General features: G+C 31.7%; 1 protein-coding gene across 1 annotated transcript; it reads left to right on the forward strand.

The window, feature by feature from the left end:
* The first annotated feature begins 283 nt into the window (after positions 1–283).
* LOC148598387 (phosphatidylinositol 4-kinase beta-like) lies at positions 284–21778 on the forward strand. The gene is made up of 15 exons (XM_088561783.1): positions 284–393; positions 2095–2794; positions 5536–5653; positions 6931–7065; positions 8003–8121; positions 8915–9084; positions 11243–11333; positions 12529–12668; positions 13307–13543; positions 14146–14307; positions 14880–15062; positions 16193–16476; positions 18132–18267; positions 18656–18776; positions 19382–21778. The coding sequence occupies exons 2-15, from the start codon at positions 2197–2199 to the stop codon at positions 19564–19566; spliced, it is 2679 nt and encodes an 892-aa protein (XP_088417909.1). The 5' UTR covers positions 284–393; positions 2095–2196; the 3' UTR covers positions 19567–21778.
* Positions 21779–22947: the final 1169 nt, after the last annotated feature.

Consider the following 22947-nt stretch of genomic DNA (forward strand, 5'->3'; position numbering starts at 1 on the left):
TTTCGTTGAGTATTTTTGACAGGTTAACCTATGACGTTTTATTTCCTTCGACACTCATGATTGCTGAATTAATACAATTGATCAAGGATTTACATATATTTAACTCCTTGAATTGATTACATGGAAAAACTGAAAACGAAACCCAGATAAACATTAACATATCCGTATGAGATGGAAGACTTCCTTTATATTATATTAAGTTATCAATACATGTGCAGGAACATTTTATGAACTCTACGGTAATACTTTCGTAAGTACTCGGACCTTTACTTCAAGTCAAGGTAAACTTCCAAAAGAATGACTGGATTCAAGATGGCGGAGAAGATTGACAGCTGAGGGATTTTGTTCTTTGAACAACCCGTGGTTAATCCCTTCTTTCTCACCTTTTTACACGTGTGTATAAATATAGATTGGCGTTAATGAAAACTTCACTATCCCCTCGCTCTACTTTCATTTTCGACTGTGTATTGTCCAACAAAACTTCACCATTTTCATTTGACAGATCGACACGCCTTGCACCCCACAATGAACATACAAATGTAGAAGTACTGTCTGACTTTCTGCTTTCCTTGTTTTAATGTGGTAACACATTGTCCACAAGTTCGTTCGCTACAATTAATAGGTACAGTTCAGTAAAATTGCTTTATTTCCATAATTGAATTCCATGGAAACTTTCATTTTCATCTAAAGACTAAGACCCAGGTTGTCAGTGGCCATTATCTTTGCAAAACATGTTCACAAAAAATTGAATTCAGAATGAAAATCTGTATATGACTGCGATTTTCATTGCGAATTCAATATTGTAAAGAGACACAATCTTAAAATTTGAATGTAAACTATTTTTATGGAAGTTGGCTAAGTAAAAATCTGCAGCCATTTTCACAAAAAAAAATCGTAAGAGTAAAATTAGTCGTAAGTTGTGACAACACAATACTTAGCTCTATTATGACATCGTAACTGACGACTAATTTTGCACTTAAGATTTTTTGTGAAAAGGACCGCTGGTTGTCAGAAATGTTTGCCTGCATTTTTTAGAACTATTTCTTTGGGAAATTAGATTGTTCTTTGTATTTTGATTTCTTTTGTTTTGTTTTAGAATTTCTATGAACTGATATGAAATATCCGTTTTTTTTGCAGCTGATTATAGTTTATAGACTATATTTTTAGGGAAAATCACATAGATGTATTGCGTCATATTATTTACATGTTTACCACCACCATTAATGTGTTTTCATTACTTATGCATGTGTAGTTTTTGCTTCTATCTTTCCAAATTAAATTGGTAAGACCAAGACGCATAATAAAAAGGTACTTTTTGTGCATGTAGATAAATCTTTGAAATAACAAAATCATACAAAACACTATCTTTTACTGTATGAAAATGAATATAAAGCTGTTCAACTGTACTGAAAGAGGATATAATGCCAATGCAATAAAAAAGATTTAAGTGATACATGTTAAGTATACGTTTGTAAATTTAAGGGATCAGTTACAATAATTCTGTAGTTTGTAGCCAGTTGATCAATCTTCTTAACAAATCCAAACCTTTAAAAAAAGGAAAACCAGTCTACACCAGACACTTGATTTTTTAATCCTTAATGTCAGTTAAAATGTATTTTGAACCTGAGTAAACTGGACATATTCCACAGTTAGAAGGGTTTCAATTTAAATAGATTAAAACTTTTTTCAGTTCCACCTTCAATTTATTTTTATATGTTTCTTGAGTATATAGCGGCAATTCTTTCACTATATCTGTGTTTAATGTGTTTTGGGGCCAGCTGCAGCCTGTCCTGTGGTATGAGGATTTTCTTGTCGTTCATTGAAGACCAATGAGTGGCCTTGGACTGACATTTTCATCCCAGTGGAGTTGTCTCTTTGAAATATATACCATACCTTTTCTCTTTATACACTGTATTAGAATCCTGTTCGTTGGGAAGTTTTTAATAAACAATTTTAAATGAAATTTATTCTTACATGTAGTTGAATACAAGAAATTTTCTAAATTGACATAGTGCAGTACATAACACCTTTTGATCTTTGTTTTATGAAATTGTGTTATTAACTTTTGTTTGATCTTTCTCTTTTGCATTTTAGACTATGTGAGCTGAAAATAGACATGATTATCCAATATGAAGTATACAGGATTTTTTGTGTGTACTTTAAGATGAACTGTTGCATCTAGTCATTTGATTGAAAATGTTAGGACCAGCAGAAGAATGCATTGTATCAGGGCATACTGATCATACTCCAGTACACAAATCAGTAAAGCATGATCATATTGGGGCCAAGCGAGGCCAAACTCAGCTTATAAATGGCGACATTAGAAACGATGCAGAGCCGGTTGCTCCGTACATGTTAGAAAGAAGTATTTCATCTTCAGCTGTGGAGCATACCACTAGTAAAGATTTGTATAAAGATGTTCCATCAAAAGATTGTACCAACACAATTGGAAGTAGCTCAAAAGACAGTGAAAATGTCAAATTTTACATTTCTGAGTCTAACTCTCACCAAGAACATTCAAAACAAAATGGCTTGTTGGAAAAACCAACAGACTTGAAATTAGATATGTCTGACTTGGCTATCAATGGCAATACTGACCAAAATGACAATATTAAAGTTGAACTACCTCAAAACATTGCATCAAAACCTCCTACAGGGCTCAAACGTAACCGATCCTCTGGTCAGGGGAGACAATCTTGGTTGTTACGATTGTTTGAGTCAAAACTCTTTGATATGTCAATTGCTATCTCTTATCTGTTTAATTCTAAAGAACCTGGAGTTCAGTCATACCTTGGTAAGTATATATGTGAAATATTAGGTTGTTTTAGGCCAAGAAAAAATATATGTCTGTTTAAGGTCCCATTTGATGAAAAAATAGGGTTGGAATATATAGTTAAATTCCATTTTATTTTTTACAATTACATGTCTTCTCTACATGTATAAATATTTGTGGGAGAATTTCTTGACTTTAATGTTGCTCAACTAAAAAAATGATAGGTTATCTCATTCTGCATTTCATCCAAAAAAATTATCAGTAATATGTACTGGGATAGGTAGGGTAACCTCTAAACAGACAAGTTTTTGTTTTTGTTTCTCTGGCCTTTTTTATCCACATGTTATGGTGATACAATATACAAATGCAGATTAACTGTTAATTAACGAAAATTCAAATAGCTCTTCATTTATTAATTAAAAGAAAAACACACCTTAAAATGTTCATCCCAGAATGTTCTTTTTTTACCTAACTTTTGTCCAAAAAAGTAAGATTTGCTGACTCAACTGTTACTTGTCAAGAAGATAGGAATTATTGGACATTTTACTTCTGTAATCTGTTTTGTAGGTTCTTTCAATTTTTTACAAATCAAATTTCACATTTTGTTAAAAAAAAATGTTTACATTCCATTTTATTGTGAACAATTTATTTTTCTGCATAGAAAGCAAGGTATAGTTCATGTACAATATATACCATATTGCACTGAGTGTTTAGTGCAGTAAAGCTTCAATGTCATGATGTTATCACAGACAGCTTTACAAAAACATATTAGATTCTTAGATATGTCTGCGGGTCAATATAATGTGATATGGACTGGTAGGAAGTCATCTGCAGAGGTTGCTTTCAAATTAAGTCATTAAAAATTAAGAAGTTGTATATGTTTCCTCTTATCTTCTATGATCCAGAGTAAACTGCATGTATATTTAGTAAGAAGTATCAAATAGTTCATGTTACAAATGTACAATTATTATGTGTCAAATTGTAATATACACATATGGAACCATTTGTTGAAAAAAAAAACAAAAAAAAACAATCAGTGGACCAAAGCTACGATTGCAGTCCATACAATTTTTTGGGGGTGACCGACTAGTTCATAAATTGCCGTATGACTCTCAGCATCATGAACTATTTTGCTAAATATTTATGTAAAAATTATACATAATGAAAATTGCATGTCAAAATCTGTATCACATGCTGTATCAACCCGAGACTTCTGTATCACCCCAAGTGCCACTGGCCTGCAGGGTGATATAGGTCGAGGGTTGATACACCATATAATACAGATTTTATCATGTCATGTTCATTATATCATACATTTTAACTATACTTCCAATATGGTATGTGAAGGGTTTGCGATATAAGGTATGTGAGGCCAAAATTAAAATTATGTTTGTTTCCCCTTAGTCGACTGGGTCTTAAAAATGCTGCTGGGTAAATCCGTTTTTTTTATGCCCCTGCAACGATAAGTTGGGGGGCATATTGTTTTACCCCTGTCCGTCCGTCCGTAATTCCGTCTGTAATTCTGTCCATCCCATGATTTCTGCACTTTTTTTGAAAATCCTTGAAGATATTGAACTGATTTTTTGTATGTGAGTCTTTCATGATTAGTTACAGATTGAATTAAAGTTTTCTTTATGCTGAGTTTTATCAAAATTATGGGCCCTGGACTTAAAAAATTCCATGGAAATAACAGTTTTCCGTACTTTTTTTGTAAACCTTTGATAATATTGAACTGATTTTTGGTATGTGAGTCTGTCATGATTAGTTACAAATCAAGTATAAGTTTCATTCTTCTACACTGAGTTTTACCAAAATAATGGACCCTGCACTTTGAAAATTGTATTGAAATAATAGTTTTTCGCTTTTTTTTTGTGAGTGTTTGAAGATACTTGACTGTTTTTGGTATGTGAGTCTGTCATGATTAGTTACAGATTGAGTTTAAGTTTCGTTCAGCTATGCTGAGTTTTACTGAAAACCACATGCGGGGGCATCATTTGTGTCTCACAGACACAATAACACATTTGACAAAGTGCTTTTTACAATTATGAGTTATGATATAGCTGTATGAAGGTTAAATGTGGGGGCATCACTTTATCTAGTTTTTTTTTTTTTTTTTTTTTTTGCTTTTGTAAAAACCGAAAATGTGTTTGTCATTGGTCCCAATACAGGAATTAATCGAAAGTCACTTCCGTCAGTCACTAAAATGCTTCTTCTCAGGTGGTTTTTTCCTTGTGTTCCAGCAATAAATATGGAGGTTGATTCAACTGGAGGTGTAAGATACCTCACGCTGTGCGTTTCTGCCAGCTTTGAAAAGCAAGCGGAGAGGAATAAATCTTATAAATATTAAAAAAAGTTTCTAGAATAGGAGTAATAGATAGAAAGCTGCATTGATATTTCTGAGGTACCATGTTATGTCTATCAGTGTCCAGTGATGTGTCTCTATTTGTACTGTCAGAACATCACATTTTCAAAACCCCCCAAAAAAATCACAAAAATACCCCCCAAAAAACCACCTGCCTACCTGGTCTGTCTCAAAATTATGGTCTGGACAAAGGGGAATCAAAGATTCTTTTAATAGTGGCCTGATATAGGTCTAGGGGTGTGGTATAGGGTTTAGATATAGGTTTAGAGGTGTGATATAGGGTATGTGATATAGGGTTTAAACAAACACTTATAATGCATATACAAAAATATATATATATTAATCTGAATATATGATATATGTGTATATCATGACATGGCAATATGATTTTTCTTTACAGGAAACCGAATGTTCAGTTTTAATGATGAGGATGTTGATTTTTACCTGCCACAGTTATTAAATATGTATGTTAATATGCATGATGTTGCTGAGGCAGTTCATCCTTACATTATAAACAGGTAAGAGTGAGAGTTTCCCAAAATTTGGTATGTTCAGTTGTATTTGAGCTTAACCTCTTACTTTGTGTTCCGTACAGACCATTTTGAGAAGGCTTGGGCACCCTGCCTTTTTTATGGGGTTTTATAAGTGCCCTGCCATTTTCTGTCAATTCTCCCTAATTAATTGTAAATACTTGCAACTAACATGCTAGAGTGCCCTTTTTATTAGGTCAGATTAAAGATGTGTGTGTTTCTTATTACCCTACCCTGTACACTTCTTTATAGCTTAAGGAGGTAGACCTAGGGTAAGGGACACAACTCTTAAAAATCATTGGAACGTTTATGTACAACATTTTACATCAACCTTATGTAAACATCTAATTAACTTGGATTCATTTTATTCTGCATTCAAATGAAAGCTTGAGAGGCTTTGGTGAAACTGAATACAATACAAACATATCACTGATTTCATGAGTTATGTCCCTTACCCTAAGTCTACCTCCTTAAAATAGTGTACCCTTAATTTATTTTTCGGTTATTTTGGCAATGAGCACTGTTAAAGTCTGAATGTTTGTTCCATAGACTCAATGTAAAAAAATAGTAATATAAATAAAAATCCCTAAGAACCTACCCTATATTTTTCCAAAGATGTGAAAGGAAATTTAAGTATTGTCTCAGCATGGAATTAGTTTTGTAATAGTGCTCATTTTTTAATTATTTTTTACATTAGTTAAGCTCCCAAACAATATTAGATCTGTGGACAGACAGACAGGTTATTTTTTCATTTCGTCTATGAGAAGGTTTCATGAAATTTCTATATAAACTTAATACTATTCTGTAAAAGGTAAGTAGCTGTCTTTGTAAGAATCATGCAAAATTTGAAAAATGTGATACACCCCAAAAAAGGCTACTTATTTTTATTTTTGTAATTAAGTTGTTTTATGGGTCTATACTATGAAATGTGTTATTATTCATTCAAATCTGCCTGCTCTTAGGAGATAATAGACATTGAAAATACAGTAGATTTTATTGTATTTGAGCGCCATTTACAGAGTTGTCTCCCTTAATTTTGAAATCTACAGTGCATTCTATATAATTTTTATCTCCTAAGAGCTCAGGTTATATGAAAAACCACATGTTATTTCTGTTTACTATGACATTTCAAACAAAATATCAAAAATAAAAATATGTAGGCTTTTTACCCATGAATCACATTTTGCATGATCCTTAGCTGGAGTACTACTTAATTATTTTTTACAATTAATCAGTAGATGATTGATGATAATGTTTATTTTCAGATGTCGACATAGTATAGAGTTTTCAGTGCGATCAGCATGGTTACTTGGTGCTTACTCATCTGATGTTGTAAAACCTTCATGGAAAAATTCACAAGGAGTTAAATTGAAAAACATGATTATGAGAGAAGAATTGAGGTAAATTATAAATGTTAATATCTGAAATAAAAAGATATGTTAGGCGTGATGGAGATTGAATCTGAAATAGGTACAGGGTGGAAAATACCAAACCATACACTGATATGCTTAGGAATTTTGTTTGTGTTTTTGTTGTTGTTTATATTTTGCATTCTGGCATGAAAACCATATTAAATTGAAGAAACTTCCGTTTGATCTTTATGACAAGGTGGGAAGATTTTCAATGTTTCCATTGGTTCATTGTGATTGAATTATTTTGCATTGAAGGCTAATTCCATTATTTGCAGTGGTAAAATTTTTAACAAGAAGGAAACTATTTTGTTTATTATTTATTAAAAGTTGCACTCCATCTAAGAATCATCCAAAATGTGATACATAGTACAAAGCCTACATATTTTTTTTTTTATATTTTGTTTGAATTGCCATAGCAAACAGAAATAAGCATTCAGTATTTCATATAAACTGTGTTCTTAGGAGATAAAAATTATATAGAATCCATTGTAGATTTCAAAACTAAGGGAGATAACTCTGTATATGACACTAAAATACAATAGAATCGAATGGATTTTGGAGGTTGATTATCTCCTAAGAACTGACAGATTGGAATGAATAATTATTCATTTCATAAAATATAGACCCGTAAAACAACTGAATTACTAATATAAAAACATAGCCTTTTTTAGAGTGTATCACATATTACAGAATTTGCATGATTGTTACAAGGACAGCTACTTAAATTAAAGTTAAATTAGTTCATTCATTGCATTGAGCAAACTTCATCGCAAGTATGTTGCAATTTGGCAGTGTTAGACCTTCATTTAAAGGGTGAGCTCTTTAGGTTATTTGAAACCTCTAGTTTGCCTACTTGATTTTTTTTCTGTATATGCACTAAATCGGTTTATGAAAGGAATACTTACATGTTTTGAATACTTTATAGGCCACCCAAGAATTCTCAAAAAAATGTCTCCAGTGTTCCTAGTCCTATAAATGTAACCATGATGGCAATGTCCCCTCCTAAACAGAAGACCCATGTAAGGTCAAGGTCAGATGCTACAGGTATGTAGAGGTTATTATGGAAATAAAGTACATAGTCAATTTGTCCTTTATCCAATATTACTTATTTAAGGAATTTCTTGAGAATAATGAAAATTGTGGTGTGCATTTTATATCACAGCTTGTGACCAATGATTGAAATTATAATGGTCTTACTCTTTGTGTCATAGTGAGATAATTTATTTATGTGTTATAGTTTCTTTTAATTTCATTTGCATCAATTTTTGTGGGAAGAGGAAAAAAGATATTTCATTGGATACTTGAATTTGTGGATTATGGATAAATGTATTTTTTTTCTAATCAACTATTTTCTTCTTTTCCAGTAAAATTATTACCAAAGCCAAAATTATTTTGCTGCATATTTAAAAACAAACATTTTGTTAGCATTTAGTTTTATGCAGTTACATGTTAATTCTTAATGGCACAGTCTAAGTTGTGGTTTAGTGGTAGCATGTTCTTTCAAGTTGTGGGAGTTTGTGGTTTGGATCACCACGTGCAACTTCTGAACTGTGTATAGATATATAGATTTTGTTAAAACTTTGTATGAAGGTTGTGTATCATCTGTAATTGAGCAAGATTATTGCTAAGGGAGATAATCCAACTGAAGAGCTGATTATACATGTTACGCATGTACATGTATATTGGAACATGGGATATCACATGCTTAGGTCACACTTACATTGTGTTAATGTAATTATTTTACAATTACGAATATATTTTTTTTATTCAAACTTTTATTTCTCGAACTCCCTTAGAGTTTGAATTACCCAGGTTTAACTGTATAGTTAACTTGTAGGAATCTACATCAAGACATCACAGAGTACGTCAACCCTCGGTGCAATGCAGACAGATTTAGCTGGTGATCTTACTTCAGGCAGGGCCTTCGATAATGGTTGTATATGTCACTCGAGTTCTGAGGCTATTGTCAATGATTTGACAGGTAGAGAAACATTTTGTCACTGTGGGGTAAGTCTGTTTGGTTTTGTAATTTTTAGATTTCTTATGTACAAGAGTCTCTGCTTTGGTGGTCTTGTGGTAGGGAGGATGAGTCCCAGCCAAGTTATACCTAAAACTGAATCGTAAGTTTCTGTATGAATTGGGCAAAATGGGAAAAATCAGAAACATGCATGTCAAAAACCCACCGATCTGACAATATAGTTTTACTCAAGGATGCTTTCTCTATTTGAAAAGATCATTATTTAATCTGTGCATCACTGGAATTGCTAGGAAATTTTTCAAGAAAATGTTACAAAAATAAGGTTTTTGACAGAGTTATCTGCCCTTGAAATGTTCATTTTCAGTGCATTTCAATGAAGTTTAAATTCAATTTACCAAAGTGATATGGAAAATCTTGTCTTTTTTTTTCTTGATTCTGATGGTGCAAATAGTTAAAAATGTCAAATTAAACTTTCAAAATGGAGGTTTTTTTTCATACCAAATTTCACCCGCTGCTTGATTCTTAAGGGTAACAATAAAATTACTGAACACTAATCCATTTCATAATCAAGTTAAGTCCAAAATTAATCTAGCAAAATAGATATCCGACTTAAATTCCCACACTTTTTCCCTATTTAACCGGTAAAAAAAGAGACTTAGACTAACAATGATGGAGGTTGTTCTAGGTGAGGGACACAACTCTTGTAAATCATTGAAACATTTGTATTCAGCATTTTACATCAATCTCATGTAAGCATCCAAGCAAATTGGATTGATTTCATTCTCTGCCAAATGAAAGCTTGATAGACTTTGGTGAAATTGAATATGATACTAACATATCCCTGATTTCAAGAGTTATGTCCCTTACCCTAAGTCTACCTCCTTAAGTTGACTCTCAGTCAGAGTAATGTGTTTGCATGGAATGATATGCCCTCTTGCTTCTACAAGCTTTCCCTTGTACAGTCAAAGTGTTTGTTGGATTGCTTACAGCTGGTTGAAAAAGACCAGTTCTAATTTCAATACAAATTTATGTAGACTAGTGATAAATTCAAATAGCTCTCTAGATAGAAATCTGCCCTACATTATACCAATGTGTCCTATTTAATTACCACTGAACACCTGTGTGATCTTTTGGGACACTGTCTTTTTATTTTGAATAGCTGTCAATTATAATATTAAACCTTTACCTTCAAATTTGCAATCCATCATCATAAGCAACAGCTATTCAAACTTAAAAGACAGTATCTAAAAGATCACATAGATGTTCAGTGGTAATTATGTAGAACACATTGGTATACTGTAGGGTAGATTTTTACCTAGAGAGCTATTTAAATTACTCATTAGCCTAACTAGATTTGTATTGAAATTGGAACTGGTGTATTTCAACTAGCTGTAAAGGTTTTTGTCATATATACATAAAACATCTGCCATAAACAAACAACCTACAGTTGTGCATTCAGGATTTTCTTTACAAAATTTAGTTTTAGTACTTCTCTGTCTTTTTTACCAAGAGGACTATTTAAATTACTCACTAGCCTACCCAGATTTGTATTGAAGTCGAAACTGGTCTATTTCAACTAGATGTAAAGGTTTTTTTCTTGAAATGCATAAAACATCTGCCATAAAAAAAATACAGGATTTTCTTCACAAAATTTAGTTTAAGTACTTCTCTGGCTAAGAAACAAACAAAATGCATATAACTAAGGTGAGGCACATGGAGAGAAAAAAAGGAAATTTTATTTTATTATCCAAGTATTTATACCATATATGGTGGGAAAATTTTACCACCCTTTTTTCCAATAAAACTAGTAAAATAAATATCTATGTCACAGATGCTTCAGGATAAATTTAAATAGCTTTTTGGTAGTTACCTAGATGTATTGAGTATATTTGAGGCAAAAAACAGACCAAATTGAGAAAAAATGATGTGCCACCCATTGCCTGATTCTTACACAGAATGGTACTTAAAAACAGATGCTAAAAAATCAGTTTTCACATATTTTTTTTTTCAAATTTAAATAAAATTAAATGTGTAACTTAGTTACAATTGCAAGTATTAAGGCTTGTAATTTGAAATATTTAGGACCTTCTCTAAAATAAAGCAAAAACTGAAGTTATATTTTGGCTAAAGAGTTGTAGTAATAAATGAACCCAATTATTTCTGAATTTATCTTCATTATGTTTTCAGGCCCCTAGATTGAAGCCACAATTTGAGTTTGTCAATGCTCTCATGAGTATTGGTAAAAAGTTACAAATTCTCCCTACCAAGGAACTGAGAAGTAAGTATATTTATCAGAACAAAAATAAGCAAATTGTTGTAAAGGCATTTTATTTATGAATTTTACTTAAAACTTATGTCTTATACAGTGTTCTAGCTAAGATATGAAAAGGGCAGGGTGCTAGAACCAAAAAGGGTGGGATGCTAGAACCTAAAAGGGCACTTTAGCTGTGAAACATGATAGAGAAAAGGCACTTTCTGAAGACAGTAATATGTGTATTAGGCTAGTATAGATTGTATAAAAGACATAAAATCCTAAATTTTTATTAGACATATAACATACGACATACATATGTTCAACACCTAAAATAAAACAATATGATTTAAAATTTATCAGTTTAATTTATAAGATTCTACAATATAAATTGAAATTAAAGCTATATTTTGGATAGAGAATTGTAAAATATATCCAAAATCAAAATTAAGTGAAAAATAAAATGAAAGAACATGAGAATAGTTAAAACTTTTACAAAGTGAAGAACAATGTCAAACTTTGTTTTCGGCCACATTCTTTTTATTTTACTCTTTAAAACGTCTTATCTTTTGTCGGCATTTTGATTGTTTTTAAGTTAAAACATTCCTGGGTATCAATTTATTTTAAGTCTCATTAGTACAATTCACCAATCATTGACCGATACCAAGGTAAACAATTTTATGCTAATTTAGATTGATTAAGCATTATTTATAAACAAGGAAGTTGTTTTGAGTCTCAAGAGAAAAACATCAAAGATGGCGGCTTGCAATAGTTGCTTTTAAAAAGGCACATTTATGACAGAAAAGGGCAGGGCAGAGTAGAAAAAGAGCATGCATGTCTGCAAGAATGCAAGGGCGATTGTTAAGGCCGATCTATACTTCTGTTGAGAAGACTGTTGTAGAGTTCATCCATTTGTTAATTTTTTTATGCACCCCTTGTTTTAACAAACAGCTGTGAGTCAGTCTGTTCTGTCTACACAATGTTTGACAACTTGGAAATGCTTTTTGCTCCCTTTCTTTTTTTTTTTTGTTTTTTTTTTTTTTTGTTTTTACAAATTATTTATTGGAATTAATGCTTTTTTAATTATCTGCCCTTATTTGGCTCTTTTAATTAGGAAATTCTTATTAATGAATTATTTATAATTTTGAATTTCCCTTGGCTACTATGTTCAGTCTATATTACCTGAATTGTAAATTTTAAAATGATGTCATATTTCTTGCAGCATCAAGGTTGATAGCAGAACTTGCCATGTTGAATTTAAATCTGCCGGCGAGGGTATGGCTTCCTACCGCCGACAATATAAACCACCACATAGTTAGAATACCTCATACACAGGCTATTGTCCTCAATTCAAAAGAAAAGGTATGTCTTCATACCCACTTAGTCAGTATAGTCAGAAATCCAATACATTCTCAAAATCAGGATACTTCAAACACAGATTATTGTTCATGACTTAATTTTTTGGTTTTTAGTTTAGACTGGTATTGAACCCATCAGCCTTTAGAGTCTTTACGTTTCTGATGTGGGTATCTTTAGTGGTCTTTGCTGACAGTTTTTCTAGTTTGGAAATATCTGTTTTTGTTGTTCATTTGTTGATGTTTTAATAGCAACCAATTATCCATTACAAAAATTTGACAGATTCCTGTTAATAGTATACCATATTATTAGCTGTCTTGAAGTGACTTAGAAATTCACAATTAACAAAAATTTTTCAGCAAACTTTTCATGTTTGATTTACTTACACCTTTAAGGAGGTAGACCTAAGGTAAGAGACACAACTCTTACAGATCATTTGGACGTTTGTATGAAGCATTTTACATTAATCTCATGTATGTATCAAAGTAAGTTGAAGTGATTTCATTCTGTTTCAAATGAAAGCTTGGCAGGCTTTGGTGAAATTGAATATGATACAAACATATCACTGATTTCAAGAGATATGTCCCTTACCCTAGGTCTACCTCCTTAACTTGGTATTAACCTAGGATTTGTTTCTGTTACAGGCTCCTTACCTGTTGTATGTTGAAGTTTTAGAGGTTGAACATTTACACACCAGCCAGGTCCCTGGGAAAGTTCTAGAAAACACTATCAGGTTTACAAGGTCAGAAGAAGATCTACCTTCACTGGTTACCAGGACAACAGGGTCACCCTTTCCAGAATTCAGTGTGTTTGGTAACTTTGTACACTGTGATCTTGATGATGCTGAGTGTTGGTCGCAAGAGGATGATGAAATCATTCAGGTAAGAGGTCAAAGGTTCTCTGCCAAAGAAACGAAAATTGCAGAAGGGAAACAAGTTGTGAAAAATAAAATTCCTCCTTTGTTGCTAGAATGATAAAGTAATGTTTTTTGTACTGTATGTAGTTTGTATTTATTAGTTCTTGATAAGTATTTTTGGTTTAATTTTTCCGTTTGGACTTTTAATGGCGCAGAGAAATCTGCCTATACCTTACCATTATTGGACTTGAAGATTGGTTGTATCTAGCCAGATGTTTGGTTTATGAAGGCTCAAAATAAATTTAAATTGACACCTTTAAAAATGTGTCTGGTTCAGAAAGGTTTTCAGATTATTTGGTTTGTGTTATTGTTGAAATATGCCAGAAGTAATGAACTGTAATAGAAGTGGAAGGTTAAGCACGCTATGTACCTATCTTTTATACTGGAAATGCCTAAACCAAGTCAGGACCATTGCAGTGGTTACCATCTATCCAGTTTTTGCCGTGGTACTGCTATTTGTGATATGGACTTTCCTTTTGACTATTGTCTACATTATGTCTGTTCAATAATTTTCTTATTACCATTCGTGTGTTGTATCCTTAATAAATATGTATTCTCTTTTGACAGATGCATTTACCAGTAGGCCATTCCAAGTCAAGTGACACAATATCTCAGTTCTCTATAGACAGTACAACCAGTGCTGACAGTAAAGATCCTGTTTATATTGGGGCAGGGGACATACGAAGAAGGTTGTCAGAAAATATATCAGCTCCTAAGGGCAAATTTGAGGTGAGATGAATAAAAAAACAGATAGTCTGTATAGCATGCTCAGTTTTTAGATGTGAGTGAAGATATAAGATCTTAAGATTTCAAAATGAGTATTTTAGGGAGATTCTCGTGCTTGACATGTGTTGTAAGTTGAAAGAATTACTAAAAGCCAGAAAGAGAAAACGATGAAGATAAAAAAATCATTTTTTGTTTGGGGACCAGTATGGTGATATCAAATTTCTGTACTAATGAAATACATACTGTGAAAGTACTATTGTTCATGTGAAACCAATTTTTATGGTTTACTTGGTTGAGCCAGACATGAAATTTGTTACCCAACAGAGAAGAGATTCTCATTGTTGTGTTTACTGAAAACCTCAAAACCAAGAATTTAAGAATCCACGAACTAGTATATCTACCCTAAATGCTGAATACAAATGTTCCAGTGATTTGTCCTAAGGTCTACCTCCTTAATTGTTTGTTGCTTGGAATTTAGTAGATGACTTGATCTTATTGGCAATCATGCACATCTCATATTTTTATGTTATTCATACATTTATCTGTAAATAAACTTTCTTGTTTTCGTATTTTAGCGTGACCCTGAAGACCCATCTGCAGCTGCATTAAAGGAACCTTGGGAAGACAAACTACAGAGGATCAGGGACTCATCACCATATGGTCACAATCCTAATTGGAAACTTCTGTCTTGTATAATCAAGTGTGGTGATGATCTTAGACAAGAGTTATTGGTGTACCAAGTCCTTTCTCAGCTCAAAGTATGAAGATATTTTTCATTTAAATAGGACATTCTTAGGCTGGGATGATTTTCTTTCATGTTGAGCAAATTTTTTGATAGTTTCGCTAGTTCCTCGTAAAATCATGTCTGCTTAAGGGGCTATTTTTTCCTGGAGACTAGTTTTTAGTGTTATGATATTGATAATGGTCTGTCTATGCAAATTAATGTATCTTAAATATTTGTTATCACATTTTAACTTTGCCTATCTTATGATTTTTCTATGAAAATTCATGTTGATGAACTTTATAACCAGCATTCTTGAAAGTTAATTTATTTCAGTAAAATATATCAACATATGATAAATTAATCAGATTTGACCTTGTGGAGGATTAATAATTAGGATAATTTGAGTGAAAAAGCAAATTTCAATCATGAGTGTCAAAGAATGCCTAGATTTTAATGAGTATAGGGAACTTGTTCCCAGTACAAGTGAAATCTTAATGTGTTCTTGGCATGAATGATTGTATTTTTGTAATTCATGATAACTAATTGATTATCCTAATTATTATACAGGTTTACTCCATGATTAATTGCTTTTTTCAACAATTTTTTTTTCATTTTTTGGTTGGCGAATTGATTTTAGTGTTGTGTTTTGGTGGGAGAAAGTCCTTGAGTGAAATTACTGTATTTTTTATTTCACAATGTGAATTAGCAAAATTTTTTACATGGGTAACATTTAATAAAACTCTTCTATCTACATAATAGTATACAATAAATTACTTTGTGGTAAGTTGCTATCATGATTTATCAACCCAAGAAAATGTAATATTCATCAAGCTATAGGGGAGGTGAATACATTCATACTTGTTGACAAACTATGATAGCCACTTATATTCAAGTCAGTATTTTATTACACGAATCAAGGTGCTTGTGTAATTCTAGTCTATGTTTAGTATATCTAAATTTTACTCCATTAAATTCTGCAAAATGATCATTAATCTATTTTTAGCATGTAACTGTGCAAGTGGAATAAATAAGCTATATTTTAGGGAATTTCAACCACTTTCATGATCTAACTTGTTTGTTTTTCGGTCAGTCAAAAAACAGAAAAAAAAATCTGAAAACTATGATATTTAGCTTACTTTATAGTTTATCACAATCCATTGTTAGAAAATTTGGGATGAAGAACACTGCCCTCTGTGGATACGACCATACCAGATTTTAATCACTTCGAAGGACAGTGGCATGATTGAACCTGTACTTAATGCTGTGTCACTCCATCAGATAAAAAAACACAGTAGCAAAACGAACAAAAATGGTGGACAACTATTGGAATATTTCATTCATGAGTTTGGACCTCCAAACAGTGAAGAGTTCCTAACTGCTCAGAAAAACTTTGTACAAAGTTGTGCAGGGTATTGTCTGGTGTGTTATCTGTTACAGATTAAAGACAGGTATGTATTGGAAACAACATTTTTATATCCTCCGTTGAAAGGGAGGTATACAGTGATCATTGTGTCTGTACGTCTGTATGTCCATGGATTTTTCCACTCTCAAATTTTTTCGTTTACTGTTTTTTTCTGCAACTACTTATCATATCCACTTGATATTTTGACAGAAGTTTTATGTAGTTGAGTGTATGTGATATGAAAAATTGAATTTCAGACTGTAGTAACATTAACTTCCTGTTTAACAATTTTGCGTATTTTTTTTTTATAATAGTTAGTGTGGTGGGGAGCGAGGGTATCCTTTAGTGAGCATTGTTCACAATTTTTCTAGTATTGAGTTGACCTTTAGAATTCCCATTTCTCGTCGCTCATGGTTAATAAATTTGTGCTAAATTTTGAACATTCATAAGTTTTGCATGTTTTTTTCTGTTGTTTGAAAGTTAAGTATCCGTCTTTGTAAGAATCATGCAAAATCTGAAAAAGGTGATACACCCCAAAAAATGCTACATATTTTTATTTTTGTAATTAAGTTGTTTTATGGGTCTATACTATGAAATGTGTAATTATTCATTCAAATCTGTCTGCTCTTAAGAGATAATCAACATTGAAAATCCAATAGATTCTATTGTATTAGTCATTTACAGAGTTATCTCCCTTAATTTTGAAATCTACAGTGCAATAATGGGAGAAAAATTGATTATAGTAGAGTCTAGCAAAATATTTATAATACTAAAATCAGTGATATATTATTGTCTAATCTCCATACATTTGAATGGTAGACGAGGACCCATTCTCACGAAACCATGGAGTCATGTGACAAGACTTTCATACCCAATAGATTCATGAGAAGCTGCAGGCATTAGATATAATGAAGTTTAATATTATCAGCATGCAAATGAAAATTATATTTATGACATATGTAAAAACTTCAGTAATAGCAACAAAATTACACTGGTGTAGCTGCGTTAACATAAAGTTGATATAAATAACATTAGGGCTATTCTAGGATTAATAGGGTGGAGGCACCGCTATTAAAATTTTTTGATGGGTGGTTGTTATTTAAGACAGCCTTAACAATGAAAGAAAATAATCAATTAAAATTGTACATATGGTGGGGTCAAATAAACATTGCCTCCCCCCTACATTTATTTCTGGAATAGCCCTTTGCAAATACAATAAGTAGATATAGATAATTTCACATTTGCCATTTATGTCAAATCTGGTGGAAACTGGTTTACGGTTTTATACTAGACAAAGAAAGGATGTCAGATTTGAAAGGTACAATAACAGTACTAGTGGAATTACATCTCTGAACATTAAAATATCGGAAATGGTTCTATAATATATATATTATTTAAAAACTCTTCATATTAATAAAATCAAGTTTCTGTTTCCATGGCTTCCATTACAATATCTCACAATCTTACCTTTGTTGACCTCAGTTGACCTTAATAGAATTGAAGTATTTTTCTGGAATGAAAGTGAATGTGAAAGTTGTCTATTGTTGCTAAGAAACAGCCGAAATAGTGAGATCTACATAAAAGAAGTATCATCAGTTCAGATGTTCTGAAATTTAAATAGTACATATGTATTTATAGATTGAATAGTGCTGGAATTGTGTAATGTTTATTTACACATTTTGTCATCCTTTATATTGATAGACACAATGGTAACATATTACTGGATTCTGAAGGACACATTATCCATATCGATTTTGGTTTTATTTTGTCAACATCACCTGGAAAGAATCTAGGATTTGAAAACTCACCATTCAAACTTACTCATGAGTTTGTTGAGGTTTGTAAATTTTTTTTTCAGTCAATTGTTTGGGTAATAATGTGGAATAGTAGTATTCATGAAAAATTAACTCGCATCTTAACTTTTCCCTTTAGAAAGGAAGATTTGAAAAGAAGTCATATTACAATTTTATAACACAGTATATCAAAATTATGCAAAATTACAACCCCAAACTTAAAGCAGTAGAGAGCAGATAGGCACTCAAACTTCTAAAATTGTTGACAAAATTTTAGACGTTTGTCTCCTGTGCTTCATAAGTAGTAAATAAAAATATTGCAAAAAAAAAGGAAATTTTGCCTGCCTGTTCACCATGAATATCCTTCATTTTAGTTGCATTTCTGTATGATCATGTTTTTTGTTACTATATTTAGACATGATGTAATTTCAGGTAATGGGTGGACAAGGAAGTGATATGTTTGAGTACTTTAAGATTCTGATTCTGCAGGGACTTGTCACGTCACGTAAACATATGGATAAACTGGTTGCTATCGTAGAAATAATGCAAGCAGGTATTATGTTTAAAAAAAGTTGTGGCTCTTTTCAATGGTTCACTTAGTAAACATTCATGTAAGACTTTGGTAGGTGTGACTGTAAAAAATTGCCTGAATCTTACATGGATCTTTAATTTAGAATCTACATAAATCGTAGTACCAAGTTAGGACTGCTGTTTTGAAACGATGTATCGCTGTGACTATAAAAACTTCCCTGAATCTTAGATGGATCTGTATTAAAGATTCTACATACTCCCTGTACCAAGTTAGGACTGTTGGTTTTTCCAACTTTGTTGTTTTGCCTTGATATTGCCATTTTCTTTTGACTACCGTATAGCAGGTAATTTTCACAAGATGCTTATTTTTGGCGTTTCTTAGCGGTCGGTCTAAAAATGCCAAAATAAATTCCACATAATATTTACTCTGGGGTTGAAGTATTTCGTGCATCACTAAACAACCACCGAAATATGAAACACCAAACTTTTTCGCATACCTTTTTGCCTAAAAATCGCCAAATTTTACACCAGCCAACATAACCCGCCCTACGGTATTACCTAGAATTTGCCTATCAATTTGATATTTTATTTGATCAGTTAAAGGAATCAATTTTATTTTTTTTTTAGGTTCAGATCTGCCATGTTTCTGCAAGGGTATTAGTACAATTCAAGCATTGAAGTCACGATTCCACATGAACATGACTGAAGAACAACTACAACTTCTAGTTGAGAACTTCGTAGAACAGAGTCTGAACTCTCTCACCACGAAAATCTACGACAGTTTTCAATACTTCACAAATGGCATTCTGTGATCATGTGTTTTATTATTTAATTAAGAGGAGGATATTTTTATTTTTATTTGCTGGTTGGAATTTCAGTCTGTAGACAATTTGTATCAGTGCTGAATTTTTTTTTGGATTTATTAAGTCTTAAGGTGTGACATTTGAATAAAAAATTGTTCATGACACAGATAAGCTGGAGTATTTTATTTGTTAATTATCAGGTTACATGTTTTGATATTATATAAGAAATCATTTAATGCATTTTCATTCATTTTTATTGAGTAATCCATTCAGATTTTTATTTCTTAAAGAAAGAAGAAGAACAAAAAACTCCTTAAAATTCCTACACTGCCGATGATAGAATGATAACAGTCCATCAAACCAACGATAATCTTTCATTGAAAGACTACACACACCTTACTAATATGTAATGATAGTCCTTTCATTCTGTATGCAGATCTATATTTTTGGAGAAAGTTATACATTCAACTCTGTCTAAAATTTACCAAATCAAGAAGGATAACTCTTGCAAAGTGTCAATTTATAATTTTATCTCAAAAGTGCAACAACTAAATAACAAACTAAGACTTGTTATGTTGTCTGTATATGTTCAGAATTAGACTGAAAAGTAATTTTTTTGTTTTTTGTTTTTGACATGCATGTATCACCTCCTGTCCAGGTATGGATCTAGTGATAGGTGTGTGGGTGTATGCCCCTTAAAATTGGGAAAACATCTTCAATAAATTTTCACAAAAAATACCCCTAAAATTTCCTTGGCCTTTAATTCTATTAATGCATCTGTAACCTAAAATCTTAGATCCAGTTCTGCTGTCAGATATTTATAGACTTACTACGTTAGCTTGGGAAAAAACCTACGGACAGAATTTGTCACCAGCCATTGAGATTTCAGTGTAAATAGAGAATATTTATGTGGAGTTTTATTTTTATTTGTCTTATCAGAGCTTTTTTTGTCATGTAAGCTTAATTTTTAACATTTTTTCTCTGTCTTTCAATGGTGTGCTTCTATTTATGCAGAAGAAATGATTTGCTGGCTGAATGAACTTTCAGTGTATTGGTTTTTGTCATGTTCTAATTTTTGTGATTTCCATTAATGTTCACATGTTCTATGCAGAGATGATTTTATTCTGCAGTTTATGGAATATACTTTATATTTACTTCTGATTTTGACAAATATTGAATGGCAGGCTAAAAAATCCTCTTTTCCTGTGGCAAAGGAAACGTATGCAAAGATAAATGAGTATTTGTTGGATTTTGCAGCTACATTTCTACAGTTGAAAAGTTAATTCTTATGTCAAATTTCTTTGTAAAAAGATGAACATTTAAAAAATTCTAGAACCCTAAGGAAATTACACACTTAGGAATTTGTGTGAAATTTTATGGAAAATCTAAAAATACTGATGGAAAAACTTCCATGATTGTTTATCAAAGTTAGTAATTATTTGTCTTCATGGAACGAAGTTGCCTTTTATCATGTAATTGTTAGAAAGTAATGAATGAAAGATATTGGTAACAATTGCACTTTTCATAGGTCCAGACTTACTTCCCTTTGAATAAATTGTAAAGTACAGTCACACTGACTTGATTTTTGCGAAACAGAAATTTTTACTGCTTTTTATCTCTCTTTTTATCTTTTTTTAGATGTTGCTAGTTAGTTGAAAGTGTTATTTTCTTAAGGAATTATATTTTGATTTCATAATGGAATATGTCTAAATTAGTACATCGCAAAAACTGACATGTTGTGGTAATTTCAAACTATTAAGCAATTTTTATGTTTGTGTGTCTTTGATGGGTATGGGTATGGGTATGATATGATGAACTTTGAACTCTTTTGTTGTCTTTGAATGGAGATAGTGACTTGAAGTGAGAAAATTCATTTTTTTTGGTGAAAATTATATTTTCTTGGTATTGAACACTATACTTTATAGTAATTATTTTCCTCTTGTACTGAAGTCTATAGGTCTCATCAAATAGTCTGGTTTGTATTTTTTTCTACACAAGGCCAGTCTTATGTTTTTTTACCTATAAGGGCATTTCTACAAGTCTCTTGTCTTGAAATCATGTTTTTTTTTATTGAGACAATCATAAGCAATAATATAAAATAGGAGATATGGTATGTTTGCCAATGAGATAGTCAACCACCAAAAGCCAAGGAACTTGTAACTCAAATTCTTGTTTGACTTTGAAACTAAATTTTTAAATTAATTAAATTCTTTTCCCATGATTTGATTGTTTCCCTGTATAAATCATGTTCAGTTGTTAGTTGGAGGGATATTTAGATATCAGCCATAGAAATTGAGGTCCAGGTAGACGGTTTTAGGGAGAATTCATTGGTTACCATAGAAATTGATTAAATTAAATGTACATGTACAAGATAGTGCTAGAGGTTACAAACTAAAAAATCATAATTAAATGGTACATGATATGGTAATTGGCTGAAATGTGGATAGGGATATTAGGTAAAGTGTAACGTGGGAGATATTAGAAACAGGTTATAGAAATTATTAGAAACAGACCTTAGTGGAAGCCTAAGGGAGATAACCGTAGATTCAAACATTCCAAGTTGATGATTTTGTCCAAAACATAGTGCCATATTAGAGGTTTTAAGGGATAATGATAGAAATGAGTATTGGAATAAAGTTATATGTAAGATATAGATACATGAAACATGTCCTGCAATCCAAATTTATTTTTCATAGGAATAGAATTGGAAAATAACTACAATAATATATGATTTTTTAAATTGTAAAAAGGTAATCCAACCTTTCCGATAAAAATACTTATCTTATAAATATTTGAATTTGTTTTAAAGATGTGTTCTGCACTTATCAACCATGGGGAAATAGTTCCAATGAATAACATTTGTACTTACTTTTCTCATGCACCCAGCATTTAACAAATTCTTAATTTGTTCTTCCCTGCTTAATATTGAACCTTTTCTCATACATCTCCACATATTTATATTTTGTACATTTGAATGGTTATGACATTAGAATAGACATTTATAAATATAATTTATTTTTACGATGATTGATTGATTGATTAATTTTTAGATTTGATTTATGACCATGTATTATAATTATCTAGTCATCTGAAATTTCTCAATCATTACTTTGCTGTATATTAGTTTGCTTCTAAGGCCATGCAAAAGTAATTCCATGGTTCGCAGTCCATTTTTGATGAAAATAAATGAGAGGGATGAGTGTTTTTTTTAAATACTTTTTTACCTCCAAATCCATCACTCCCTAAAAATATAATTGAGCTTTTTTTTGAAGATTATTGTTCCTTACATTCAAAAATAACTCAAAGCACTGTAAGGAATTTTGATAGATTTTTGTTTAAGTGTCAGTAAACGTAAGAATCAGGCAGTGGGTGAAACACGGTATGAAATAC

This window comes from Perna viridis, chromosome 14 (genome assembly GCF_037379345.1).
Source record: "Perna viridis isolate PV_CMFRI_1.1 ecotype Kerala chromosome 14, ASM3737934v1, whole genome shotgun sequence".
In the NCBI taxonomy this organism is placed as follows: domain Eukaryota; kingdom Metazoa; phylum Mollusca; class Bivalvia; order Mytilida; family Mytilidae; genus Perna; species Perna viridis.

Coding starts and splice junctions, on each gene's coding strand:
- LOC148598387 (XM_088561783.1), top strand. CDS start 2,197: ATGTTAGGACCAGCAGAAGAATGCATTGTATCAGGGCATACTGATCAT. Junction 2,795..5,535: donor TGGAGTTCAGTCATACCTTG/GTAAGTATATAT, acceptor TTTTCTTTACAG/GAAACCGAATGTTCAGTTTT. Junction 7,066..8,002: donor ATTATGAGAGAAGAATTGAG/GTAAATTATAAA, acceptor AATACTTTATAG/GCCACCCAAGAATTCTCAAA.